At 36.6% G+C, this 16,297-nt stretch overlaps 3 protein-coding genes and 1 long non-coding RNA gene across 10 annotated transcripts in view; 3 read left to right on the forward strand and 1 right to left on the reverse strand.

The window, feature by feature from the left end:
• LOC117207431 (bone morphogenetic protein 1-like) overlaps positions 1 to 6,275 on the forward strand; it is a 54,872-nt gene extending 48,597 nt beyond the window's left edge. For both annotated transcript variants that reach the window (XM_033447666.1, XM_033447665.1), the window contains exons 8-15: positions 161 to 391; positions 1,068 to 1,535; positions 1,774 to 1,896; positions 2,026 to 2,344; positions 2,465 to 2,756; positions 2,853 to 3,066; positions 3,528 to 3,778; positions 3,898 to 6,275. In XM_033447666.1, the coding sequence (XP_033303557.1) occupies positions 161 to 391; positions 1,068 to 1,535; positions 1,774 to 1,896; positions 2,026 to 2,344; positions 2,465 to 2,756; positions 2,853 to 3,066; positions 3,528 to 3,778; positions 3,898 to 4,068 (2,069 nt within the window). In that variant the 3' untranslated portion in view covers positions 4,069 to 6,275. The remainder of the gene's footprint in view (positions 1 to 160; positions 392 to 1,067; positions 1,536 to 1,773; positions 1,897 to 2,025; positions 2,345 to 2,464; positions 2,757 to 2,852; positions 3,067 to 3,527; positions 3,779 to 3,897) is intronic.
• Positions 6,276 to 9,089: 2,814 nt separating this feature from the next.
• LOC117207436 (tubulin alpha-1 chain) lies at positions 9,090 to 11,252 on the forward strand. Its single transcript, XM_033447680.1, has 3 exons — positions 9,090 to 9,241; positions 9,753 to 9,975; positions 10,066 to 11,252. Exons 1-3 carry the CDS (start codon positions 9,239 to 9,241, stop codon positions 11,190 to 11,192), a joined length of 1,353 nt encoding a protein of 450 aa, XP_033303571.1. The 5' UTR covers positions 9,090 to 9,238; the 3' UTR covers positions 11,193 to 11,252.
• A 214-nt stretch (positions 11,253 to 11,466) lies between these two features.
• LOC117207430 overlaps positions 11,467 to 16,297 on the forward strand; it is a 132,679-nt gene continuing 127,848 nt past the window's right edge. For 2 of the 6 annotated variants that reach the window (XM_033447660.1, XM_033447661.1), the window contains exons 1-6: positions 12,485 to 13,009; positions 13,704 to 13,830; positions 13,921 to 14,050; positions 14,140 to 14,304; positions 14,387 to 14,588; positions 14,674 to 14,798. In XM_033447660.1, the coding sequence (XP_033303551.1) occupies positions 12,955 to 13,009; positions 13,704 to 13,830; positions 13,921 to 14,050; positions 14,140 to 14,304; positions 14,387 to 14,588; positions 14,674 to 14,798 (804 nt within the window). In that variant the 5' untranslated portion in view covers positions 12,485 to 12,954. Of the gene's footprint in view, positions 12,365 to 12,484; positions 13,165 to 13,703; positions 13,831 to 13,920; positions 14,051 to 14,139; positions 14,305 to 14,386; positions 14,589 to 14,673; positions 14,799 to 16,297 lie in introns of those variants that run through there. The other 4 variants (XM_033447662.1, XM_033447664.1, XM_033447663.1 and 1 more) reach the window with 4 other exon arrangements.
• On the reverse strand, positions 11,789 to 12,684 carry LOC117207438. The gene is made up of 2 exons (XR_004487516.1): positions 12,576 to 12,684; positions 11,789 to 12,490 (listed from the first exon to the last, which is right to left on the reverse strand). It is a non-coding gene; the product is annotated as an uncharacterized LOC117207438 (long non-coding RNA).

Below are 16,297 nucleotides of genomic sequence, written 5' to 3' on the forward strand. Positions count from 1 at the left end.
GAAACGTATCAGGATGCTTTTACCACAGCATTGATTGTAATTATCGATATAGCATATTTTTTTTTTTTTAGCATATTACAGAGACCAGTATTTTCAGCGAAACAATTTACCATTAGCTATGAGCTTTTGAGTAAATATCTTCTAATTTGTATTTTCACAGAATGTGGCAGGACGTTTCAAGAAAACAGTGGGAGTTTCGGATCACCGATCTTGGATCATCCGAACAGGTCACCGCCAGTGGAGGGCGAACGATGCGAATGGAGAATCACGGCGACCCACGGCGAACGAATAGTCTTGAACATCACGTCGCTCGATATATTTAAGAGCAATTTTTGTCGTAGCGACTACTTGGAGATCAGAGACGGATACTGGTTCAAAAGCAACGTGCTGGGTAAGTAGAACGCGTGATAACGAAGCCAAAACACAAAATTTATACTTATCCCCGGTCCGACTGTATCGCGGGTATATATCACGAATATTGCATTCACCACGGCTAAGGAAATTCCTGCTGGCCTTATTTCGACGTTTCTATAGAAAATCCTGTTTACGAATATATTCACTATTTCTCTTTTTTGCATGGCAATGATTAACGGGCAGAAAATGATGTTTTTAGAACAAAGAATACGATAGCAGGTTTCGTTCGAAATAGTAATTTATCGAAGGATTTAGTTTGTCAACGTTATATAAGATTTGTATAATCCTTTATGGTCCTGCACACGGTCAATACGAATATCGTATTTTACTTGATTGGATTTCGAGTTTTAAGGTGATCCCGATATGCCGCTATTCGCAGAGGGAGAGACACATCGTAGAACTAGGTTTATGGAATAACCGATGTTTCAATATTATCGTACACGATTATTCTCGTGGTTATTATCGAGTTCAATGAATTCTACGAAATTGACGAAGATCTAACAACAAATATAGAGCACTGGATTAACCATCGTAATTCTCAGCCCTCCATTTCGAAAAATCGAAAAATCATTCGAACGCAATATCAGAATACAAGTCGATGCCTCGAGTATATTCATCGAGACTCTCGTAACAACAATTTAATCGCAACACAGGTCGATACTGCGGAAGCGGAAAGATCCACGAACCGGTGGTTTCGACCGGAAGTCGAATGCTGGTTACATATGTGACGTCGAGCCATCAGACGGGACATCGTGGGTTTACTGCGAGCTACGAGGCTGTGTGTGGCGGTGAAATCGAGGTGGAAGACACAGGCCATTTGGAATCGCCTAACTACCCGGAGGGCTATCAGTCGAGCAAGGAGTGCGTCTGGAAGTTGTCCGTTCCGCAGAACTTCCAAGTGGCGCTGAAGTTTCAATCGTTCGAGATCGAAAACCACGACAACTGCGTGTACGACTACGTGGAGGTGCGGGACGGTCATAACGCGGACTCGCCATTGATCGGGGTTTACTGCGGTTACAAGATACCGCCGGACATTAAGTCCACCGGTAACAAACTTCTGGTGAAGTTCGTTAGCGACGGGTCCGTACAGAAGGCTGGGTTCTCGGCCACGTTCATGAAAGGTACGCTCCAGTTTTACGTTCCATCGAGTTTCAATGGCTGTCGATTGGATTTGCTTTATCCTTTTATCTTATACCAGTAATCTTTGGCTAAGGTATCTTCGTGGTAGTAGATGAATTTTGACAGAGATTCATCGAAGCGTGAATTAAAGAGAATATAGAATAGAGCGAATTTTTCCAAATCGATCGAAGAGAGTTTAATTGATGCTTTCGGTACATTTTTTTTTTTTTTTTTTTTTAGAATTCGACGAGTGTGTTTTGATCGAACACGGCTGCGAACATAATTGCATCAATACTTTGGGTGGATTCGAATGTTCCTGTAAACCTGGCTACGAATTACATTCCGATGGAAAACACTGTGAAGGTATATGGTAGAAAATATTGAAAAATTCTTCTTCCTTTTATTTACTCTCTTTAGAATTATTTGAGTGCCAGCAGATTAGAATTCCGGTGTATCTCTTTACGCCAGTTGATGTACACTTATGTCCGTCAGATGCCTGTGGCGGAGTATTCGAGGACAGTAACGGAACTATCACGAGCCCCTCGTTTCCGGTAACTTACCCGGGAAACAAGGATTGTGTCTGGGAAATCATAGCTCCGCCTCAATATCGTATCACGCTGAATTTCACGCACTTCGATCTAGAAGGCAATAATGCTCGTCAACAGGATTGCGAATACGATTCTGTGGAAGTAAGCAGCAAGCTCGGAGACGATCTTTTGAGAAAACATGGTATTTTTTGCGGTTCCAGACTACCGTCGTTGATTACCTCGGAGGGAAACTCTTTAAGAGTGACATTCACGTCTGATAATAGGTAAACCACTTAAATTTTGTTATTAACTGGTTTATAAATTTTAAGGGAACTCTAACTTAACAAAATATATTCTTTTCTGATATTCTCTCTCTCTCTCTCTTTCTCTCTCTGCGATTACAGTATTCAAAAAACTGGTTTCGCCGCCGTCTTCTTCACGGACATGGACGAATGCGCGAACAACAACGGTGGTTGTCAACACGAGTGCAGGAACACGATAGGATCTTATCAATGTTCGTGTCACAATGGTTTTACGCTTCACGAAAATGGCCATGACTGCAAGGAGGGCGGTTGCAAGTATGAAATTGTCGCACCCATGGGTACTATAACATCGCCAAACTATCCAGACTATTATCCCGGCCTTAAGGATTGCGTCTGGCACTTTGTTACCAAACCAGGACATCGTATTAAATTAGTTAGTATCTAAGAATCGTTTTATAATTTTACTAACTAGAATTTTATTTGATTGCGCGAAAATGTATAAATTTGATGCGATTTCGAAATCATCCAGGTTTTCAAAGTCTTCGAGATGGAATCCCATCAAGAATGCAATTACGATCATATCGCTATTTACGACGGCGATTCACCGGATAGTCACGTTCTGGGGAAATTTTGCGGTACCAAAGAGCCGCATCCAATCCTCGCAACTGGGAATCAAATGTATATGGTATTTAAGAGCGATGCTTCCGTCCAAAGGAAAGGTTTCCTTGCGACTCACAGTACAGGTAAGAGTGCCATCAATTTAAACGAAGTAATCGCACTTTCGTTATTAAGAATGTGACTTACTTCTGTAACATTTCCACCATAACATCAATCTTGCCTTTAAAAGCACGACCTCTTTCGTGCTTCGCGCGATTTTTCATAAAATCTCGTCCGACTATCAGAATCGCACGAGAAATATCAGAAAAATGTTGTGCTTGAGTGAATTTTCTGTTTCAATGAAAAAAATGTACAAGCGTGCGTGATATATATTTCCATTAAGAAACAATCCAAATCTACAGAATTATATTAAAAATTCCGAAAAAGACAGATGTCAGTGTTAATAATCGATCGAAGTCAATAAATGAAAGTATCGAGGTGTACTGTGCTTTCTGAAGTATCTGAAGCGATTCATTTTACGTCTGCGATAGTATCGAGTAATTTAAGATGTTAGGTACAATTTCGTTCACCTAATTTCGTTCTACAGCTTGCGGTGGCCACTTGATTGCCACGACTGAAGTAAAGCATTTGTACTCTCATGCGAAGTACGGCACCCACAATTACGATCACAGGACCGATTGCGATTGGGCGATCGAGGCACCACCTGGCAAAAACGTACATCTCACGTTTGTCACGTTCCAATTGGAATCAGAGAGCGACTGCAATTACGATTTCGTCGAAGTTTATTCCGGTTTAGATACGTCTGGTCTTCTGTATGGGCGATATTGTGGAAACAGCGTAAGTCTTATCTTCTGGTTCGAATGAAAAGTAAAGTTCGCTTTTACGTATCGATGCTTGAACACAGTCCAGCCATTTGTATCGACATTGAATTTTAATATGCAATTCATTTATTTCAGAATACCACCGACTTCATATCGATAAACGAGGCATTGCTGGTAAGGTTCAGAACGGACGACACGATATCGAACAAAGGTTTTATGGCGCTATTCGTTGCGGTTGATCGTCAAGACAGCGGAGAAAATTACGGAGGTTCGGAGGACGAAGATGCGGACGAGGAGAATCTCTGATCCGTGACAGGCCTCGCCAATCGACTGGGCTACGGATTCCACATTGGTTCGCTCTTGCAGAATAACGAACAAGGTGAAGGCGAGTAATGTCTAATTACTCGTGCGTAAACGTTTCAAACGTTTCGATGGAGTCCATGTAGTCCTTGTCAAACGTGAATCTTGCTCGATCGTCGAGGCCGTGAATCTTATTCTTCTGACGAATTATACGTTCGAAGGAGGCGAATCGATCGAATATCGACCGACAGTATCGATCCTTTTGGACTTAAAGATTTGTATTTAACGATTAACGGGTGAACGAAGAAAACATTGCCCAGAGTTAATCCCAAGTGTCTCGCATCAAGGATAATTTATTCCGTCAGCGATGGCGTTAGTTAACGGCTTAACCATTTGGAGTAGCGATGTAACGACCCTGAAATTCGGCCTAGGGTCAAGGCCAATCGTGCCATTGTATGTTTAGGTAGAGCGCATTATACTGTTAACTACTATGAATTGTCAAACCCAGTGAGAAACAGCAGGTTCAAGAAGGAAGGCGAAACAACACGCGATTTAGTGTTGCCAAAGTGATTTTCTAATATTTAATCGAACAGTATCTTTATCGGTGTTCGGAATTATTCTAAGTAATCGATATGAATACAATAAGGAGGCATAAAGGAAAAGTCTACGAGAGGAACAAACGTAATCCAGAATTATAGTCGACGTTGTTCTTTCAAGCACTGCCCTATACCAAACGATTCGATCACGTTGAAAGATCACTTTTTTCTCGACTATGTACGATTCTTTCGAATTTTCTTCTTTCCATTTTCACTGTTTCCCTATTTTTAAATAAAAAATATACTTTTCGAAGCGTTTTGTTCAAATGTACGCGGATAAACGGTTCTAATGTCGCTACGCAAGAATATCGAACGAAACCGAGCGTGTTTCGAATCGAACGAAAGAAAGAAAATATGACGAGAAGTTTTTCGCTCGAATCTGTTCGATGGAAACCTTCCATACAACTCGTGCAAATACTTGGAATAATCTAGATATAAATTTAGACATAGCGCTGATCAATCTTGAAAAATCAGCGATAGAAATTTTACGGCGAATCTCTCGAGCGGCCGGTTTCGATTGAAACTGATCGACGTTTCCGCGAGGATTTCGCCGAGCGTTTATTGTACATAGATAAAAGTTTAGATGTAGACGTCGTGCCGTTTTATATCGTAGTCATAGGATCGACGACAAAAAATAAAATGTCTCGCTATCGTGTGAATTGATAGATTTCTGACGGTTCTCAGGCTCTGTACTTTCGTCTGCGTTTCATAACGAGATATTTAAAAATAATTGTAATAATGCACGCAGTAATTTGTTGAGGAATGAAATTATTCCGACGATACCAATCGACAGATCTATAGACGTACGTTAAATTAATGAACTAGACAATAGTATCTGATACAAATGTCATTGGTACCCCAAGAAAGTACAGCTAGAACAACTAGATATCTTTAATCATTTTTTCGTAGATATCGATACTGGAGTTGCGATACGAGTATTGAACACTTCATATTAAACTTACAGCTGAATGGCGAGAAAACGTATTTTAAGATCGGGCACGTATCCTATCGAACTCATCGAAGTACTCGTGTTTTTGACAGAACGAAACGTTATCCTTTGTACACTGTGTATTGTTTAAGGAAAATGATATTGTGCAAAAGATTATTCTGTAATTGTCAAAAAGAAAACGTTGTTCGAGTAACGATATTCTGAAATTTCCAAACTTTTGGTCATTTTTCTACATGATTCACTGCCCGGTGTACAATTTTCACGATGGTGCACAGAGATTTAAAAGAAAAAAGACGATATATTTTTACTTTGATATTATTTTTTAAATGTATCGTACGATGAATATGGCTTATATTATTTCGAGCAATACCTTGTACGTGAATGCAAGCAACAAGATATACGACAAACTTTGAATTTCTTTTGCAAGTGTACATGATGTACGAGCGAGTACGCGCATAATGTTGATCTTTCAAAAAAGAAAGAAAGAACAATTCGTATGCCTAAAAACACACAGTATAGATAATAATACCTTTATCTATTATCTGACGATAAGAGCAATATTAAGCGCCGCGTCAAGTTCCTTTTTGTAAATTATATGTGATTTATTTGTTCTCAGAAATACACGTTATAGGCACTCTATATATTACTAAGCAAGTATATACAACTAATATATGCGTTTCTTCTATTGAAAAATAATCCTCTACCTACACGAATTCCTCTATCCTTCTATCACGCTTGTTCATTTTGCTAGCATTTGATAGCTAATGGCATTGCTGTCGTATTACATATTCTGACGAGTCAGAAAATAAAAAAAGAATCTATCGCAAAAACTATTGATTATCAGGTATTATTCGATCCCGACTAACGACCAAAGTATTTTGATTCGTAACCTAATGTCACTTTAATGATCAATAATTGACTATTATTAAATGTCACAAGTTCAGGATTAGTCACCGATAAATATGGTAACTCTGGTCATTAATGGAGAATACTGACTGTCAAAATGATTTCAGGTAAGTGTTCTTTAATAATTTTATTCCAAGTGAAAACCTTAATTTTGATAATTCTACTTATTTTTTTCATTGTTTCATATTAAAAACATATAAAATTTGAAAAAATGAAATCTTAAAAAACTAATCGATCAAGCAGTTATTTGCGTGAATAGAAATGAGGTATAAGATAAAAAGCCTTGGATCACTGGCTTACTATATTTGGAGAACAAGATCTCTGCAAATACAAGGACAATAAGCGCGTGGTCGATATGTTACATCATTGTGCAGTTGTACCGGTATCGATTATGTTAATGTAGAAGATCAATTTCCGTGATCATATATAAAAAAAACAATATTACTATAAGATACAGATTCATTTTATATACCATATAATAATCAATAACATCGAGTATTAATTTATGAAGACGCTAATTGTTCAAACATTTCAGTCGCATAAAATTTCCCTGATTACAAACAACACGAGTTATACGTTGTTATTTGAAATTTTATGCTTATATAATGCTTTAAAAATTGCTATTATGCTCTAAAAACATCAACAAAATCAGTTCAGAGTTCTCTCAGGGAACAACGTAATTTTTGCGTGCACGTCATACAAAGGAGTTATTCCCAGAGGGAATACTCTGTGCCCCACCCTGTAAGTTCTCTAGAGAAGAGGATCGTCACGATTTACCGCTTTCCTTACGCGAGAACCGACCGTCTGTGACCAATTTTAGAAAAAGTGAACGGTCGAGTAGCAGAAGCGTTCTCTCACGGCGAGTCCCGTCCTTCTTTGTCACTTCTGCATGTCAAAGAACATCTACATATATGTATGATCTAATATTAATAAATACAGAAAAGATACAAAAGTGACGACCAATATGTTGTATTACTATTTTGTTCTGAGGATTTTTGGTTTTATAGATTGGCTTTTACGAGGTTATCGATTCATTCTCAGAAATGGATACAATCTGACGAAATATGACCACTTACGTAATTACACAGTCGGTCAATATTTCTGCTTGTTTCTGAGTCTATGTAACGAAAAAGGATATAAGTGTATGATTGGAAGAGATTATTTGTTTATTTACATTTTAAATCATTGATAAAAAGCTTGTTCTAATATGTAAAGAGAAAATGAATGTTATACATTTTTAAATAAGAAATTATTTTGGCAAAGAATGAAACATTTTCATTTGGTTGATTCCGCAACTTCCTAGGGTTTGCACATACAGGTAACTTCTGAATAGAAATTCTGCGACGCAATGTCTATTATTAACCAATGGACAAGTTCAACGCCCATATCCAACCGCAGTGGTTTTGCAACTAAGAATAAGTGTCGTGTTTTTTTGCATTGCTCTGCAGAACATCCGTTTTTCACGAGACAATGCAAATTTAAAGATAACAAAATGAAATACATAGCGATAACAACATTTTTAAACACTAACTTCTATGATACTGGATATTTTTTTAATGAAATATGTAGAAGAAAAGAATTTGCAATTTTGTGTTAGCAGAATAGTAATACAAGTATGTACTACTTTGAAGCAACTTTCTCTCGCGTATCTTTCCGCAAGTGCATCGCGAAATTCTGATGACAATCTCTCTGTGACACACTCTGATCGAGAAAATCCATTTATAACTATATAATATTTGCAACGTGTAATAGAAATTGTCCTCCGATCAATCTTTATAGAAAGTAATTCTCAATAAAATTCTAAACAACAACTGCAACCGTGCGCGAAGGACTTTGTGAAATGCATTCTTTATTAATTAATATGCAAACAAGGTTCAATCTCTTAATGTTGTAACAGAAACTCTAAAAAACTGTCCTATTTTAAAACTTAATAATTAATACTAGACTTATATTAATTACAGCCTATAGTGTTACAGCGTGTCGTCCTGCTATCTGTGACACTTTTTGTTAACGAGGACAAGACTACATTATGCATACATTGTATGTATGTATGCACGTATGTATGTTAGTTCATATGCATGTATAATAAATGCAAAGGTCGTACATCTGAGCAATTTAAAATGTCTCCTATCACAACTAGTTAATACAAGAGATTGTCATTCTTAAAAATAAATTTCGATACGATCTAGTAATCTTTTAAGAAACTTAACAAACATTTGTTAGAATATTCAAAACTAACCGTTAAGATGCTTGGACTTTGTTCCATTGCATGATAAACCCGGTCCATACCTGAATAAAACAGCTTTCTGCGTAACGAATATTTCCTTGCTAATCAATCGTTATCGAGTCAATGAACAGAGCGTTACATACCAATTTCCTTGCTGTGCCCGTCGAAATTTGTAAAATCAATAAAATAAATGTCGCATGACAGGAGGCTAGGTACTATATTTTGCACGTAGAAAACATGCGTGAAGGCGTTGTGGCGTTCTGCGGTCTTCTGTCAACCAATCAGAAACATGGGTGAGGTCACTAGCGACCAATGATTATGCGCCAAAGGAGTAGAGGGTCAGGGGTATAAGATCCGGTGGCAAGCGTCCCTCGCGCATTAATCGTTTGGTTTTCGACCGTGCATTGTGTGTGGTTGATAGCAGAAGCTCCATTACTTGCTCCAACTATCGACTATTCACTTTCTACAAGAGCGTAAAGCAAATCCCTAGACTTCAAAATGGTGAGTAAACATTTTTTGAGAAATTCTGCTCGCGGGAACGATTAGTTGTATCAGCGGTGTTATTCATGAAAAGTGACTTGATGCACCGGCCGGCTCCGCCCTTTTCGTTGCGACTCATTTAATATCTAAATACTGTTAAAATAGTTAAAACATTTATATCTCGGATAACAGTTATGCTTACATAAAACATAATTTGTAAAATTGGTTGGAGAATGTATGTAGGACAAAAAAAAATGAAAACTAGGCATTTCTTTGTTTCACGTTATCGAGCGGCGGGGGAAATGCGCGTCGCGTCGTTTTGAGCGACGCGATCGATACTTCGTGAATGATGTCTGTCAAATATCTTTTATACAGAAACCGGTTTAAATGTTATTGAAATTAAAAGCAATACGCTCCACGATGTAACAAAAAATATTCGGAATTATCTTCAATAAAAAGATGATAAAAATATATACTAGTATTATTTTATAAATCCAGACTGCACAATTTAAATTTATTTAAATTTTTTCAGCGTGAATGTATCTCAATCCACGTTGGCCAGGCTGGAGTTCAAATTGGAAATGCCTGTTGGGAGTTATACTGTCTGGAACATGGCATTCAGCCTGATGGTCAGATGCCATCAGATAAAACCATTGGAGGAGGTGATGACAGTTTCAATACTTTCTTCAGTGAAACAGGTGCTGGAAAACACGTTCCCAGAGCGGTTTTCATTGACTTAGAGCCAACAGTAGTCGGTATGTAATTATTATTTCCATATTAATAATTTTTGTATATTTTTTAGAATAAATTAGATAAGTTCTTCATTATATCAATTTTTGTTGTAGACGAGGTTCGCACAGGCACCTATCGTCAGCTCTTCCATCCAGAACAACTGATCACAGGCAAAGAAGATGCAGCGAACAATTATGCTCGTGGGCATTACACCATTGGCAAGGAAATTGTTGACCTTGTTCTAGATCGTATTCGTAAACTCGCAGATCAATGTACTGGACTCCAAGGTTTCCTCATCTTCCACTCCTTTGGAGGTGGCACTGGCTCTGGTTTCACATCTTTGTTGATGGAACGCTTGTCCGTGGATTATGGAAAGAAGTCGAAGCTGGAATTCGCTATTTACCCAGCCCCACAAGTTTCCACTGCTGTGGTCGAACCCTATAACTCAATTCTCACCACCCATACCACTTTAGAACATTCCGATTGTGCATTTATGGTCGACAATGAGGCTATTTATGATATCTGTCGCCGTAATTTGGACATCGAAAGACCTACGTACACGAATCTAAACCGATTGATTGGTCAAATCGTTTCTTCGATCACTGCCTCGCTTCGTTTCGATGGCGCTCTTAACGTTGATCTGACGGAATTCCAAACTAATTTAGTACCTTACCCAAGGATTCACTTCCCTCTGGTTACTTACGCCCCGGTCATCTCCGCTGAAAAGGCGTATCACGAACAACTTTCCGTAGCGGAAATTACGAATGCTTGCTTCGAACCGGCTAACCAGATGGTAAAATGCGATCCTCGACACGGAAAGTATATGGCGTGTTGTATGCTGTACAGAGGAGACGTTGTACCCAAGGATGTTAATGCAGCCATCGCAACTATCAAGACTAAGCGCACTATTCAATTTGTCGACTGGTGTCCAACTGGATTCAAAGTTGGCATTAACTATCAACCACCTACCGTCGTACCGGGTGGTGATCTTGCTAAAGTGCAACGAGCTGTCTGCATGTTGTCGAATACTACTGCTATCGCAGAAGCTTGGGCCCGACTTGATCATAAATTCGATTTAATGTACGCCAAGAGAGCATTTGTACATTGGTACGTCGGCGAAGGCATGGAGGAAGGTGAATTCTCCGAAGCACGTGAAGATCTTGCCGCTTTGGAGAAGGACTATGAGGAGGTTGGTATGGATTCCGCAGAGGGTGAGGGAGAGGGAGCCGAAGAATACTAAACTGACTCTCGTTGAGATTTTTGAATAACGTACAATTCGAAATAAACGAATTGATTTGCAGCTGTGATTGTTCATATATTTTACCTGTCCTTTATGTATTTTCCTGACCTATTCAATAACTTTCGTGAACAATTGAAGTTGAGTAGTTCATTTAAGTTACAAGTTACGTTAAAAAATAAATCAAGCATGTTCTTGCAAGATTTAAAACCAGTAAAACTAATTCGAATATGTAGTAGTAAAGAATATTTGACATTTTTATGCATTCAATAAGATATTTTATCGTTTCAATAGCAAAGAATTGTAAAGAAAAAAAGATTACGAAGTTATTTATGTTAAAGATGTGTTGTGATATGAATTTATATGTTTATGTCGAAAGATTATATGACTATTGATGTTAGAAAAGGATGATATGTTGAAATATAAGAACACGGAAATTTGTGGTTTCTACGCATTGTCAATACTTATTAATGAATAAATAGATGCACGAAGATTCTCTTTAACATTTCAATTTAATTTATAAGACAATAATGATATTATTTGCAATAATAGTATGCAATATGGAAACTTTAAAGGTGATAAAGATAAGAAAATTAACGTCATGAAAATATTACTTTTATTTCATATCGTTAACTATTATAGTCTAGTGACTAATAAATTTTACATTAAACCTTTTTTCTACATTTTGTTTATACAAAACCTGTTTCATCCGGATAGTTTAAACGTGTCATCTATGATAGTTCAATCGTTCTAAAATATATATTAAAAATACCTATACGCAAGTATGACACGTATGCCGCATGGTAGTTTGCCTAATAATTTATCGCGTCTATTTAGACTTTCTTATTGCATATACGAGAATATCTCTCCTAATTCTATCCCATCTTAGTTTCTTACGCATCGGTTCATCTCACTTTATTCCAATAACAAGAATAGATATCTTACTAAGAATCCGCCATGAGTCGAGCTCCTTAGACTTATCGCGAACACGCATGCGCAGTACGACAGTGCACGTTGCTGCATGTCGGTGTGCACAGTGGTGTGTAAGGCGGTATTTTGTTAAAAAAAAATTGGCGGTTTCGTTGGGATAAAAATTGTGCAAATGTTATCGACAAGTAATTAACGTTCACCCAAATGGATCGCTTGTCTATTCAGCGTTGCGACGAGTAATATGAGTGAGTGAATGCAATATTACTAAAAGTTTTCAGTAACGTTTCCCTTGGGAAAGAATGTAAAAAACCCATGGTTGGGAATATCGATACGATACTACGATCGATGCATCGAAACCGAATTGACGGTGACTACAATAAACGTTGAATAAACTTTATTTGAAATCTATTTGGACCGATGCCTCGGGTCAGGTGTATCGATATATTGTTTGCATACCTACTTGCAAGGCAAGAAGCTGTGCCTTGAATGTATGCAGTGGAGTGCAGCCCCTCCAACTCGAGTTCTCGTTGCAACGTTCTCCGGTTTCCTCAATCACGTTTTTTTTTCTACTGTGCTGAATAATACATTTAAACAGAAACCATTTCAAAGAATGCTAACTTTATTTCATGACTACTTACGATAAGAATGAGTGAGTATTCCGATGGAATACGCGAACGTTTCAACAACTTTGTATATTCTTGTGTGCTTATCTTGTAAAACGTAAGCCGGAGCGTATATGATACGAGACTCTTGTATTTCTGATAAAATGTACACACTTGGACGCTCTACCTGTACAAATTGCTTATGTATGGTGTGTATACGTTAACACCTCTAAATGTTGTATCTACACGTGTGTTCGACTAATGTGTTCAATGTTGAAGATAATTCAGGTAGAAAGACTCTACGTTGTGTTGCGTCTAATGCATTCAGTACGATTAATTCTTTTCTGTGACGTGAGAATTCAAAGAATGATATGAAACATTCGGTCACGTAGATATTTTTTATATTTCCGCGTATGTGAGATGTAGTATCTTATACGTGGCAGGTAAATTATGTGAAAGACATTTGATAGTTTTGAAATAGAGAAAAGTATCTTTATAAATAATAGTCTAAAGGTTATATTTTTTATTCTTTCGTTGTTTCTTTGTAAATTTAGTTATAACTGGGCATAACTATTTTCATATTTACAAATAAAGGAGAATATATGAAAATATTTGATATATTACATTCATTAAACTTTCCCCAGTATCATAATGATTTAGAATAGTGTCAGTAAAGTAGGCATGTAAGTACAACTGTAGATGTTTATTGACATTTGAAATATATTATTAAGTTTAGTATTCTTGATTTTGTCTTATGTTTATGATGTATATAAAATATACATTGTAAATATATGCGTTATAACTTGTTTTATGCACCTTATTTCTTATATTTTTAAGGTTAAAGATGCATCAATTTAATAGTAAAGTGTCCATAAATGAAATGTAATTCTAGAATTTTATGTTTGATGGTTATTATTCTTTAATTTTCATAGTTTATGCATAATAAATGTGAATACATGCTCTTTCTGTTTGAAAATTACAGACCACTGCAAAGCCATGAAGATAAGTTTTTCCTTATCTTCGCTACAACCGCTGGGCCATGGCTTAGAAAAACATGGCCAAGCTGGGGTAGCGATAGAAAGGCCATACAACAGTCTCACAAAAAAGAGGTTTGTATAATCTTTCATATTTACTATAGTTAATATTTTATACAGTTTATATTTTTTTATATTACATTTAATAATTTATTTGTATTACAGGAAAGATCCAAAGCAACTTCACAATCAACGCTTGTGGACAAATCGTGAAGATAGCAAAGATGAGTTTTGGGCAGCAATACGTTCTAACTATGACTATATTATGGATACTAATTTGATAGATAGTTGTAGAGTATGTACTTGATTTAGATATTTATAATGTAATTAGATATAAACCATATATGACTTACGCTATATTATGTTTTAATTTGTCATTAATAGGAAGCTAATGGTGAATTAACATGGGACGAGACTGATGTATCTACGCAGTCATGGAGTTTGAAAGAAGTTAGTAGTCAATTTTCAGAGTTATATTCATGGCTAAGGGTTCTTCAAGAATTGGTTTATTGCAAAGAAGAAAATTTATTAGATAAAAGTCTGCGTGCGGTATGTATCATTTCAGCATAGCATGCTGTGCTAAATTTTTTATTTTTTAAAAAATTAAATTATTGTAAAATATAAATTTAAGGCTCACATGGAGGAGCTGCGACGTAGGGCATATAGAAGAAAGTTATTTAATGATCAGGCTGGAAAACTAGTGTCACGTGCCCCTGCTTTGAAAGATGAAGTGGCGTGGCGTGTTGACCACTTAAATGCAAAATGGGAATTAGTTGAACAAATTATGGCACCTGTTGAGCGGCCTGTATCTAATCAACAGGATATATCGGCAGGTAATTTTCTCGTTGAAATAGGAAGTTCATTAATTATATTTTCATCTGTGAATTCAAAATATTTAAATGAAAATTTGCATTATAGATTTCGAGCATGAAGTAAAGTGTTTAAGGAAATGGCTCCGTGAAATGGAATCCCGCCTTCAGCCTTTGAGCTTTCATGTAGATTGGACGTTAGCAGAGCTCGAGGAAAAAGCAGTGGAGCATATGGTGAGTGACATAAAAATAGTAATTTTTTATAGCATATAAAGCAGTTACATTGCAACGAGTAACATATCTTTAATGAAATATATACATATTCGTTGAAAACGTCGATAAAAATTTTGTATACTAAATTGAATAAATATAGAGTTTATTAAACCGTGATGAAACCGTTGAATTAGAGATACTAGTATAACCGGACAAGCGAATACGAGCGACGCGTTTAGATATTATACGAGTCATTAACGTGCTAAATCAATATTACAAATATGTATGCCGTTTCCGTTTGTGAGCCGGATATATCTCTTTATTGTTAACGGAAATAGTCGACAACGCACACTTAAAGAGGCGTATGGGATAAACGTTGGTAATAGTAAATAATTACGCTTGGCATGCTTGAAATATACGTAACAGGCATGAATATATCAAAAGCAACTTAAAAAAGCGATCGAAGCCCATTTTTGAAGCGATCACAACGAAATTAATCGATGGTTAATACCTGGAATTTTCGTTGTAATTTCTTGTCAGTAATTGTGTAATTTCAGCCAGAAATAATGGAGCAAGTTTTACTTTTGTCATGGCGAGACGATAGTCGACGCACGTTTAGTTTCAGCACGATTCTCTGTCGACTCTGTACTGTATGATCAGGTGGGCGTCGAGAACTCGACTCGTGTTAGTTCCGTATCTTTCTACCGTGTTTTCTATCTTCTTCTTTCGTTCCTTTCCTCCCCCCTTAATTGCATCCCAACACAAAACATGATACGTACTGGACTTCGTGAATGTATGCATAACTGCAGTATTATGTACTGTAACGTGATGATGCTGCGAGTGTGTGAGTTTTTGAATTTTTTTACTGGCTACATATTGTGTAGAAAGATAGTCGAATCTGCCTTATTTCATTCTCATCCCGCTGTATTTCACAATCATGATTGCAAACATATTTATGATTTTCTGTTTTCGATTTTTCAGTTTAATCACCTATGTTATTTCCAGAATGAGTTGTAATTATTAGCAATATTTTGAATCAGGCAAGATTAGTATTAAATATTATTCGATGCAAAATAAGATTACTTCATTCTAAACGTAAGTTGTAGAGTAGTGCAAGAAATTGTATGCGAAACCTTATTACGATATTGTAATAATAAGATACTGTAAATGTCGGAATTAAAATAAGATATGAATTTTTAACTAACTAATCCTTAATTCAACGTGGAAGTAGCTTTCGTTCTCAGATGCAAGAGAATCTTGATAACACGAACAGTAAAAGTTACTTCTGTTTAATTGCATTTTTTCCTGTTTCAAAACACGTACTTTTATGTATCCTTAAAAATGTTTAAAATTGTTTCGAAAGAATTTAATTTATGAGGACCAAGTATACTTTTTATGTTGCAATTTGTTTTGCGCAAAAAGTACAAGAATTTCTTCATCGTTAAAATTATTATCTTTCTAATTGAATTTCTTCAAATTAGAAGATAATTAATTAGATTTGTAGATAATAGCGATTGCAT

The sequence above is a fragment of the Bombus bifarius genome, unplaced genomic scaffold (assembly GCF_011952205.1).
Source record: "Bombus bifarius isolate JDL3187 unplaced genomic scaffold, Bbif_JDL3187 scf7180000008030, whole genome shotgun sequence".
NCBI lineage: Eukaryota > Metazoa > Arthropoda > Insecta > Hymenoptera > Apidae > Bombus > Bombus bifarius.